We start from the raw sequence: 12,156 nt of genomic DNA, 5'->3' as shown, positions 1-12,156 counted from the left end.
CCAAATGGAATACTAGTTAGAACAAAAAGGAACAAGCCACTAACATATGGGGCTTCCCAGGTGGCTCAGTGGTAAAGAATCCTCCTGTCAGTGCAGGAGACGCAGCAGACTTGGGTTTGATCCCTAGGTCGGGAAGATCCCTTGGAGAAGGCAGTGGCAGCCCACTCCAGTATTCTCGCCTGGAAAATCCCATGGACAGAGGAGCCGGGCGGGCTACAGTCCACGGGGTCACAAAGAGTCAGACACGACTTAGCGACTGAGCACACACGCAGGCATGCGCTGACACACGCAATTTCATGGATACATCTGAGTTATGTTACGCTAAATGGAGGAAGCCAGACGCGAAAGGCTGTACACCGTGTGACTCCATTTGGAGACCATTCTGGAAACGGTAGAACTGGGAGAAGAAAACGGACCAACTGTTGCCTGAGACCAGAGCCAGAGATTTGATTACAAAGGGGCATGAGATCATCTTCAGAGTGACAGAAATATTCTTTATCTCGACTGTGTGGTAGCTACATGACTGTATACACTTGTCAAAACTCAAAGAACTTAAAGTAAAAGGGGTAAATTTTACTTGTGTGTAAATTATACCTCAATAAACCTGACATTTTAAAAAGCTCCCCAGGGAATTTCCTGGCAATCCAGTCATTAGGACTCTGAGCTCTCACTGCTGAGGCTGCGAGTTCAATCCCTGGTCTGGGAACTACGATCCCACAAGCCATGTGGTGTGGCCAAAAAAAAAAACCAAACAAATTCATGATGATTTTTTAAAAAAAGTTCCCCAAAGTTCCCTAAGGGAAAGATCATGGATGATAAGCCCTGCTTAGTCAAAAGCGTCTATACTACTTTTGACCACATCTATCATTTGTACCAACTGGTAAACTGAAGAGTAAGTTAATCTGAAATGTATCATTATTCCATTTCCCTACTGATCCTTGGCTGAAGAATCAGTGAGGAAAAAAAAAACAAAACTAACAAATGGTGACTGAGCAGGAAGAGAAGCTGGAAGCAGAGACGGTCCATAAATGCTGACTAAGCCCAAGTTCGCCAGACAGGTAACGGCGGGTACTAACCTTAGTGTGCTCCTGGATCTTCTGTTCAAAGATCTCAGTTTGACTAGAAGTTGAGGCTGCCTCCGCATTGTCATCAACTGATGGAAAACACTACCATGTGCTTTTAAAAAAGAAAAAATAAATATCAAAACTTAGTGCTTAGGCAGTGAACGTGATAAAACAGTATTTCACATAAAATTTTATAATAAAAATAAGACAAAGTTTCTTCAGCACCAGGAGTGCTGAATTGTATGAAAGGCAGCAGCTGTCCATATACTCTAAATGAACTAATGAAGTACCATCTGCCCTAAAGACCTTCAGAGGTCTTACCTGATAGCTCAGCTGGTAAAGAATCTGCCTGCAATGCAGGAGACCCCAGTTCGATTCCTGGGTCAGGAAGATCCCCTGGAGAAGAGATAGGCTACCCATTCCAGTATTCTTGGGCTTCCCTTGTGGCTCATCTGGTAAAGAATCTGCCAGCAATGTGGGAGACCTGGGTTTGATCTCTGGGTGGGGAAGATCCCCTGGAGAAGGGAACAGCTACCCTCTCCAGTATCCTGGCCTGGAGAATTCCATGGACTGTATAGTCCATGGGGTTGCAAAGAGTGGGAAATGACTGAGTGACTTTCACTTTCATTTTCAAAGACCCTCGAAGGTTCCCAACTGACCCACCCCGGGAGCTGCCACTCCAGCAGATTCTTAGACAGCATCATTGCTGCTAGATTAGACGAAAGGGGAGTTTAAAAAGCATCTCTGACTTCAAGTGGAACTAACTGTATCCCAGACCCCAGGACCTCCCTGTTCCAAGATGGTGGGGCTAGCATTGCTGCGTGTCCTAAATCATGAAACAAGGAGACGGCTGTCTGAGGAGCCAGAGGGGAGTTTTAGATCTGTCAGGCTCTAAATCCAAGAGGCAAGTGCCATAAATATTTGCCTGGCTCTCCATGTTCCCGTTATCTAGCACAGCGCCTGGTCAATGGACACATCGAAAGCTGCTCAGTGTTTCTAGAGGGCAGCCTGGCATATATACCAGTGACCAAGCAATATGAAAGCACTGAATTGGCCTGTTCTGTCAGTTCTGAGGCCCTGTGCTCAATGAAAAGGAGCCAATACAGAGCCCTTACACTTCCTAATTTCCTATGTTAAAGTCTCACATGTGCCACCAAGGAAATATTCACTTAGATGAAAATGATTAAGATTTTAATATCAAATGACATGCTTTTAAAAATGTGAATTCAGGTGAAAAGTGTTAGGCTTTTTAGACTATAGCTGTCTTCTTTGGTGCATCTTCTGCTTGTTTAATCTTTAAGGAAAGGGAAGAAAGCAACAGAAAGAAAGTGGTACCTCTTCTGGATACTGAAGGGTCCACTTCAACACCTTTTTCATAAGGGGTGCCTCCGTTCAAGAAGAGCTTGTAAGTCCTACAAAAGAAAAGCACCAGTGTGCACGCGACACCCACAGTGGAGCCAGCAGCGGAACATGATTTTAGCACAAGCACGTTCACAGACATTTTATTCATGCCTCATTCACTGGTAAATGAGAGTGAAAGTTGTTATCCTTCCCTAGGGTTATCCTCTCAGTAAACTGAGTCTCCTTCTTAACTGTGAACGATAGAAAATACATTTTCCACATTAAAGTGAGAAAGATTAACTGACGTCATTTTGAGACTTTAATGACTTGTGCCATTTAAATGTCTTTTTCAAAAGTTTTGAATCATCATCGGAAATAAAGCTATCATGAATTTATACTACTTTTAAAATGCAAAAGTAACATGTAGATTGTTGTAAAAACTTCAAATGACATAGAAATGATCAATAAAAACCCGAAAACTCCCTCCTTGTCCTTTCCCACCTAGTTTGGTAAGCCCCCTGTCCTATCTTTTTTCTGTACAAATTATTTTGAAACAAATTCATACACACAATAAATCTCAAACTGACACACATTTCCTTCTAAAGTTGCCTCTTTAACCCGTGGCATGGCCTCCCCAACTCTGCTCCCCAGAGACGACCTCCAGGAACAGTTTCCACAGGCACACGAGCACAGCACTCCGTGAAAAGAAGGGGCATCAGCATGCTCGTGGCCTGCACCTTGCACGCTCGTGGCCTGCACCTTGCCGGTTTCAGCTTCGAACACACGCTGGAGATGTCTCTGCATCAATACACAGGCCTCCGTCTCATTTTAAAAAATGGTTTAAGACTTTAAGAAAGATTGGATAGACACACTTTTCCCTCCTACTAAGCACAACTAAAAACCCTGAACATTATTAAAAACAGAAAAACAAAAAACCCACAAGGAGCCTGGGCTTCTACATCTACAGGCGGTATTGGGTTAGGGCTGAGGGGTGATAGGTGCCCGCCCCTCCCACCAGAGTGCCATCAGGAGGACTTTCACCTCTGTTCTGTGGTAAGGTCATGCCCACCCGTGGTGTCAGCAGAGGAGGAAGGGGGCAGCATTATCTGAATTAAACCTTGGGGACAGGAACTATTATAATCCCATTTTAAAGCTGGGGGAAATTGAGGCTTGGAGACATTACAGAACCCACTGACAGTTACACAGACAGAGCCCAGGCTATGGCCCTGAATTCTATCATTCCAAACCTAGGGTCTCCTCATCATCCTACTGACTGCCCCTATGCATCCCTTCTGTGAGTTTCTTGTTTATATCCTAGACTTAGATTTGTGTGTGCACCCACTTTCAAATTCAGATTCTCTTCTTAGTTTTTGAGAGCTCTTCTTATATTAAAGATAATAATCTTGTGACTGTTAGATACTGGATATATTGGAAATACATTACAAACATTTGCTTTTGGTCTTAAATTTTAAATTTGTTTACAGTGGCTGCCGCTACGGGGACCACTGACCTAGCTTTCCCACTCTTTGGTGAGAATCAGGCTCTATTTTGGGCTTCCCTGGTGGCTCAGTGGTAAAGAATTCACCTGCAATGAAGGAGACTTGGGTTCAAACCCTCAGTCAGGAAGAGGCCCTGGAGGAGGGCATGGTAACCCACTCCAGTGTTCCTGCCTGGAGAACTCCCTGGACAGAGGACCCTGGTGAGCCATAGCCCATGGGGTCGTGGAGTCGGACAGGACTGAAGTGGACTGAGCACGTGTATACACAGGCTCTGTCCCGGCACTGTGAAGTGTGCTAACACCACAGGAAGTTACTGAAAGAATATTCTCAGCAGACAACTGGTGCAAACATCATTTAAAATACTTTGCGATCTGTGTCACGTCTCCCCGCTAGGATGAGATCACGTATGCTGTTTTCATATACTACCTTAATAGAGTATTAAAGTGAAACTGAAAGTGTTAGTTTGCTCAATCGTGTCTGACTCTTTTGCAGCACCATGGGCCACAGCCCGCCAGGCTCCTCCTTCAGGAGATCTCCCAGGCAAGAATACTGGAGCGGGTAGCCATGCCCTCCTCCAGTGGATCTTCCCAGTCCAGGGATCGAATCTGCGTCTCCTTCATTGCAGGTAGATTCTTTACCATTTAAGCCACCAGGGAAGCCCCCAAAGAACATTAAAATCAACATTAAAAAGCCTTCTCCCCTCAAGTTACTGAAATGTGAAACCTCTGGAAACCTGAGGTGTCTAGATTCTAAAAAATGAATTTCCACAAAATTACCCACTTGGAGGGAATATATAAACCCAACTTACTTTGCTGGAATAGGAATTCCAGTGGCATCAAAAAGTTTCAGAAACACCCAGCCACAGCTCAACTCTCCTCTTTCACCAGTGGACTAGAAAATAAAACTGGGTATGAACCTTCGTGTCTGAATCAGTCAAATCTATAAGCATATACCAAGTTCTTATAAAAGGAATAAAACAAGTATTTGCCTTTAGAACTAAAAAGTTCTTCACAAGAAAACAAAGTGAAAGCCAGGGGAGGCCTACTGGACTTGCAGGGCAGATGGTAAAGGCAGGATGTCAAGTGAAAATCTGACCTTGTTAAGTCGCTCCTGAAAAAACCCTAAGCCTGATGCTAGGACTACCGCTGCTCTTGTTTTTTGAGTGATATAAATATGCTGGGAAGTGATCCCAGGTCACATCAATGCTACCTGCAAGCAGGAGGCTTTGGGTCTCAGTGAGAAATGGAACGAGTCACTTAAGTCACTGAAGGGGCGCCCTGCTCAGAGCTTCACCCCCAGCCCCCGTCAATCGTCAGAGGCCAGTGCATTCACCTGGGGGTCCTGCTCCTCGCTCCTGTCCTACACAGCAACACGCACGGATGAATGCGCCTTAAAGGAATGCAAGGGCAGGACTTCCCTGGTGGCGCAGTGAGAACCCGTCTGCCAACGTGGGGGACATGGGTTTGATCCCTGCTCCGGGAAGATTCCATGTGCCACGGAGCAACTCAGCCCACGCTGAGCCCGCGCTCTGCAACAAGAGGCGCCGCCGCAGTGAGAGACCCGCCCGCCACGACTGCAGGAAGCCTGCCCGCAGCACCGGAGCCCCAGCGCAGCCAGAAATCAACGATGAATGAGGAAGTTTTAAAAAAAGAAATGAAAGGCCAGCATAACTCCATTAATGGAATTTAACAGCCGGCTCTCTGGGTTACCATGAAGCCAAGCACACACACCACACCCGTGAAGCTATTATTAAAATATGGAAACATATATTACCACAGACCCACATCCGCTGATTCAAGAGTTTATATGATGTAAGTTAATCCAAGTTTCTGATGTTCCCTTAATAAAAATGACCACTCTGCCAGGTCCTTTTATTAGAACCCCCATTTACAAGGTTAAGGGCACACTGACCCTCAAGGACAGAGGTACCACTCTGTGCTGGAAAGCCACTATACATCTATCACTTTCTGTAAAGTCCCATCTTTTTCAAATCTTCATTCTTATAAAGCACTGGAGTTCATTCCAGCTATAAATACAAAGAAAAAGATTTGCTTTAAACGCTGCTGAAAAAAGCAGCATCATAAAAAAAAAAAAATTAGAATCACTGCCATTCCCATTCCTCAAGAGGTTAATATTCTATTACACAGAAAAATCTCAATTATTGTTACTAAGAACAGACATTTAGAAAAAAACTTCCCTTTTAACTGATAATCAGAAAGCTTTATCTTTCAACTGACATACATTGCGAATATAAGAAATTCCAAGTTCAAATAATATTCCAAGATCTGGAGAGGAAGAGTTGGATCTGATGAAACAGTCGCCATCAAGCAGGCAGGGCAAGATGCCAGTAACCTGAAACAAGGCAGAAAACGGAGGTTACTAAGAAGCACGGAGAACAGAGGGAGGAAAAACAGCGAGGTCCCGCTGTTGGGCAGGGAGCAATAGTCACTGCCCTGTGACAGACCATAATGGGAAAGGGTATGAGAAAGACCAAATATACACGGTAACCTAATCACTTTGTTGTACAGCAGTGACGAGTACATGCTGTAAATCAACTACACTTCAATACAATAAACGCTTTTAAAATGGCAGGACAGTTCAGCTGTATCATCTGCATCATAATAAAGGTCTTTTTTAAGATTTTTAAAATATGTAGACCACTTCTAAAGTCTTTATTGATTTTGTCACGATATAGCTTCTGTTTCATGTTTTGCTTTTCTGGTTGTGAGACCTGTGGGATCCTAACTCCCCGACCAGGGAGTGAACCCACAGCCCCCACATTGTAAGGTCAAGTCTCAACCACTGGACCATCAGCCAAGTCGTCAAGGTCTTTTAAAGGAAAGAAAAAGCAGATGGATTGGACTCATCTATACCAATGGTGTGAAATTTTAAAATGTAATTTTTGTGCTAAAGAAAACTACCTTTACGTTCACTTACTCTTTGCTTAGAGAGGAAGCTAATGCAAAACAAGCACTGTACCAAGGTCTTCGGAGGTATTACAAACATAGTTTGATATAGGATAAGATTTTTGGAGGGCAGGGGGGATACTGCATGGCACACGGGATCTTAGACCCCCGACCAGGGGTCAAACCTTGCAGTGGAAGCTTGGAGTTCTAACCACTGGACCACCAAGCAAGTTCCTGATGAGATATTTATATTAACCACTGTCCTTTGCAGACAGGACTAAAATTATAACCTGCATACACACTTGCCCAGCTTCCCTGAGGCAGGCCTTGGAAATTTTCCTTTCCTCTCACTCTTCCTGCACCACAACATCCCTCTTCCTTGCCTATAAAATCCCACACACCCTTCAAGATCAGTTTCTCTTCTATAAAACCTGTTTCTCTATGTTCCACAGTACCAGGAGCCCCGCAACAATTACACTCTGCCTACGTCACAGCTGCCAATAGCACCCACTGCACGGAGTGACTCTCAGGATTCAGTGAGAAGACACCCTAGCGGCTGCCTCGGTGCCCAGCACGCGGTCAGAGCTCCACACACAGAGGATATTGGCGCTGTACACATGTCTGCCTCTTCTGCACCAACACAGACGCTCCCACAGCATCTAGGAAGCATGCCTCACACCTAAAGGATGGACGGTTAATTTCACTCACAAAGGAGCCTATACGTACTAGTTATCCCTTCCATCAGTTCATCTTTATATCCAGGAGAACATTAGAAAAGTTGTTGGGCCAAAATGAAAGCAGAGGATGCTTAAAAGACCAAACTGGAGGACTTCTCTGGTGGCCCAGAGGGTTAAGACTTCACCTTCCCATGCAGGGGGTGTGGGTTTAATCCTTGGTCAGGGAGCTCAGATCCACGTACCTCTCGATGGGAAAACAAAACAAAAAACAGAAGCAATGTTGTCACAAATTCAATAAAGACTTTAAAAATGGTTCACATTAAAAAAAAAAAAGATCACACTGGACTTGGAGGGGTGGTGCTGTGGACAAGTGTGGACCTGTGCAGCCCACAGGCGAGGTGGCCGGGCTCCTCCCCGTGCTGTGCCCACGTGGTGAGCCTCTACCTTGCTGTGAGATCTCTTGATGCAACAGGAAAAGTTTAATGAAGGGTTCCTGGGGTCAGTGACACAAGGGAGTGAACCGTGGGAAGGAGGCAATGAAACTGGAGGTGGAAAAAGTAAACAGAACTATAGACAAGTAATGTTATTAAAGGAAAGACATCTTCATCTCCCCGGCATCTATACGACACTGACTCAGTGGCTTGAAGCCACTTAACCTCATTTCTGTCTTTGTTTGTCTCAATCTTGACAGTCCCTGGATGTCAAGGGATGATCGGTTCCCTAGCTGTCACCCATGAGTTTACCTGAAGAAAGCACAGCTCTCCTGAGCACAGCTGGAGACCGCATTAAAAAAAAAAACAAAAAAAAAAACACCACTTCTTAAGAGATGCTAAGAGTCTCTTTTAAGGTTTCTCTTTTTGTTTTCATTTTCCATCAGACAGAACTTTCTAAAATTGAACCTTGTGATTCATTGAATGAGATGATTCATAGGCATGGTAACTTTGGTGAAGCAGAAACGAGTGATTTTTATTAAAGTTCTCAGAGAACATTAAATAATGTAAAGGTTCAAACCTGGCACCATATAGTCTGTGTTAGATAAAAATACGTTATTTCAGGAATTTGTTGTTCCTGTTCAGTCACTCAGTTGTGTCCTACTCTTTGCAACCCCATGAAAGGCAGCACACCAGGCTTCCCTGTCCTTCACTATCTCCCGGAGTTTGCTCAAACTCATGTCCATTAAGTCAGTGATGCCATGCAACCATCTTATCCTCTGTCACCTCCTTTTCCTCCTGCCCTCAGCATCAGGGTCTTTTCCAAAGAGCCAGCTCTTTGCATCAGGTGGCTAAAGCACTAGAGCTTCATTTTCAGCATCAGTCCTTCCAGTGAATATTCAGGGTTGATTTCCTTTAGGATTGACTGGTTTGATCTCCTTGCTGAACAAGGGACTCTTAAGAGTCTTCTCCAGCAACACCAAATACATCAAAGTGTATTACCAAATACATTTTGATAATCTTACCTTAGAAACTAATTGCATAATACTTAATGGGTAAAATAAACTCATGTTTCACTCAATTCACTCAGCAGATGCCTTACCTGGGGAGAAAAGGTCCATGTTTTGGGCTTCTTAGGTTGCCACGTGGCCCTGACTGTGTGAATGTTGCTCAGAACCTGAAATGAGATTTTCCCATTTGGAATCACTGTTGGAACATCAGCACCTCCATGCTCCAAACAGTGAACAGCGGAGCAGAGGGAAAGAGGGTATCTTTCTTCTTTGGGCGGTTCTGTATTTCTTTTTTTTCTTTTTACATCAACTACATACATAACTTTTAAAATGATTAATAAAAGGGAACATGTGAATGCTCTTGGAATGGGATGGGGTGTGGGTGGGTCCACGGGGCCTTGGGTAACCGGCAAGCTGAAGTGTGGCCCCACAGGCTGTGCCCTAAGTGTCCCATCGCTGAGACCATCCCGCATCTTCACGAAAAGGAATATGTCGGGCTGAAGAGCTGGGTGACTGGGTGGGGCAGGGGCCCAATGGAGGGAAACAGGGGAGAAGGATGGGAGAAGGTGAGCCTGGCAGGGCTTCCCTGAGGAGCAAACTTGTGTTAGTCACTCAGTCATGTCTGACTCTTCGCAACCCCATGGACTGTAGCCCAGGAGGCTCCTCTATCCATGGGATTCTTCAGGCAAGAACACCGGAGTGGGTTGCCGTTTCCTTCTCCAGGGGATCTTCCTGACCCAGGGATGGAACCCACATCTCCTATATTGCAGGTGGATTCTTTACTGTCTGAGCCACCAGGGAAGCCCTTGAGGAACAAACTAAAGTGAAAGTGAAAGTCACTCGGTCACGTCTGACTCTTTGCGACCCCATGGACCATACAGTCCACGGAATTCTCCAGGCCAGAATACTGGAGAGGGTAGCCGTTCCCTTCTCCAGGGGATCTTCCCAACCCAGGGATCAAACCCAGGTCTCCCTCACTGCAGGCAGCTTCTTCACCATCTGAGCCACCAGGGAGGCCCGAGAATACTAGAGTGGGTAGCCTATCCGTTCTCCAGCGGATCCTCCCGACCCAGGAATTGAACCGGGGTCTCCTGCATTGCAGGCAGATTCTTTAACAGCTAAATGAACTAAGCCAACAGTAAATCATAGTGATCCTCTACACGCTTCATTACGTTAATAGTGCTATTTCAAACATATCCTTATACATAAACATATATAAGCAGCCTTGTGAGCGGTCCCCTGTCTGCTCCAAGCTTCGCTATAATCCTTGGGCACTTCATTATCCCTCTGAAATACCCATTTGTTTGTTCATGTAACATATAATTGAGATATTTTTGTAAACCAGTACTGTTCTAGGCACTGGAAATACACAGCAGTGAACACAACAGACAAGTATCCCTTGTTCATGGAATTGGCAAGAGAATAACCAAACAGACTCACGAAAAGTGAACAAATCTGCCTGGCGCTGATGAGCACCGCAAAGTAAAAGCTGAGGAGGAGGGTAAGAAGTGTGCTCGGGGGTAGGGGAACAGTGATTAACACAGCCAAGTGTTACAGCACTTATAAAACAACAAAAGAGCTGGCAAGTGAATTCAGACTCAGATTTCTGCGCTAATAATAAACTGTACTAAGTGAAATACATAATATCTGAGAGAGATTAACCAGAAAACTAGGAGAAATTTTAGGTATAACTGACCTTTCAAGAAATATGGCCCACAGGAGCATTTTATGTGCATTGATAACAAGATGGGGGCAGTGGGGAGTTACATGTGAGTATCTTGGTGTGTTAAGGAGGAATATAGAAATACAGAGTGATTTTAGATTTATGAGAATAATCTACAGCTAAGTAGGAAGCCTAGAAATTTACATACTGCAAACTGAGAGGCTTCAAAAGAACCAGGTGACAAGGCCATGGATGGCTATTATTTTTTTTTCTGCATGTTTATATACATTTGAAATAGTTCCTAATTTAACAAATATTGCTAATTTCAATAAAAGTCAGATTGTAGTGTGAAATGCATGTAAAATGAAAAAGAATAAGCAAATTGGAAGATTATAATGTTCAAAGAGTCTAAACGTGAGATTTAGATTTGTTTTCTATTTCTCTTATTATTGGCAAAATAGGTATATAGTTTGTTGATGTATTATTTCTTACTGAGTTCTTAAGGCTTTTCAATCACTCTTTAAGGATGAAACATACAACGATGGTTGATTATAAAATGTGTCAAATATACCAGACAAGTTAAAAGAAACTTACAGCACACCCTAAGCTTATCACCTAGATTCTGCCATCAACATTTTACTTCACTTGCTTTATCACATATCCCATCTAGCCATCCATCAGTTCATCTTATTTTTTGATACACGACAAACTTGCAGACATAAGTAAACTTTTCTCTAAATATGTTAACATGCATAGCATAGAGTTCATTATTTGTTCACAGTTCTCTTTTTGATGGAAAATTTAATATAATGAAATTCAGAAACCTTATTTTTATCGGCTTGTAATGTCCAGAGTGGGGAAAGGAACGTGGGCTGGCTAGGGACCATAGGCCCTAAGGAATGACACGGCAAGTGCTGTCACTGGGGGCCTACAGAGGAGCCTGAGCCTCATCAGGGTCCCAGTGCAAGGAGACACGCCTTTCCCCAGAGGTGTGTGCAGAGGCCAGGAGGTGGGCTCGCTCTAGCCTGGCAGGAACGGCGCCAATGTGTGTGCCACAGTAGGAGCAAAGCTTACCAAGATCCAGACTCCCAGCTCTCAGATGTCTAAGATACCATTTTTAAAGAAAAAATCATTCATTATACCAAATACCAGGAAAATCGCAACTTAAGTGAGAAAAGAATCAAAAGATAACAACACTAACTCTGCTCAATGTCTTGCGGCAGCCTGCATGGGAGGGGCGTTTGGGGGAGAATGGATACCTGTGTATGTATGGCTGAGTCCCTCTGCTGTCCACCTGAAACCATCACAACATGGTTAATCAGCTGTATTCCAATATAAAGTTAAAAGTTAAAAAAAAAAAAAGATCCCAACACAAAGATGACTGATGTTGGAATTATTTGAAAAGCATTTTAAAGCAGTCATCTAAAAATGCTTCAATAAACAACTATGGAGATGCTTAAAATAAATTAAAAAAAAAAAAAAAAAACAGAAAGAAATATGGGGTTTCAAGAAAGAAATAAGGAAATTTTAACAAAAAAAGAAAAAGAAACAGGACCCTAATGGAA

The 12,156-nt window shown here is 43.8% G+C and overlaps 1 protein-coding gene across 4 annotated transcripts in view; it reads right to left on the bottom strand.

Annotated features, from left to right (window-relative positions):
- The window catches only part of NPHP1 (nephrocystin 1), a 69,155-nt gene that overhangs the window by 17,140 nt on the left and 39,859 nt on the right, over nt 1-12,156 (bottom strand). For all 4 annotated transcript variants that reach the window (XM_070798178.1, XM_019969623.2, XM_019969625.2 and 1 more), the window contains exons 12-16: nt 9,021-9,095; nt 6,146-6,256; nt 4,713-4,795; nt 2,400-2,476; nt 1,077-1,176 (exon numbers count right to left, since the gene is read on the bottom strand). In XM_070798178.1, coding sequence (XP_070654279.1) covers nt 1,077-1,176; nt 2,400-2,476; nt 4,713-4,795; nt 6,146-6,256; nt 9,021-9,095 — 446 coding nt within the window. The remainder of the gene's footprint in view (nt 1-1,076; nt 1,177-2,399; nt 2,477-4,712; nt 4,796-6,145; nt 6,257-9,020; nt 9,096-12,156) is intronic.

This window comes from Bos indicus, chromosome 11 (assembly GCF_029378745.1).
Source record: "Bos indicus isolate NIAB-ARS_2022 breed Sahiwal x Tharparkar chromosome 11, NIAB-ARS_B.indTharparkar_mat_pri_1.0, whole genome shotgun sequence".
NCBI classification, from domain to species: Eukaryota; Metazoa; Chordata; class Mammalia; order Artiodactyla; family Bovidae; genus Bos; species Bos indicus.
The sequence above is the reverse complement of the archived record's forward strand: the minus strand, read 5'-3'. Positions and strand labels throughout refer to the sequence as shown.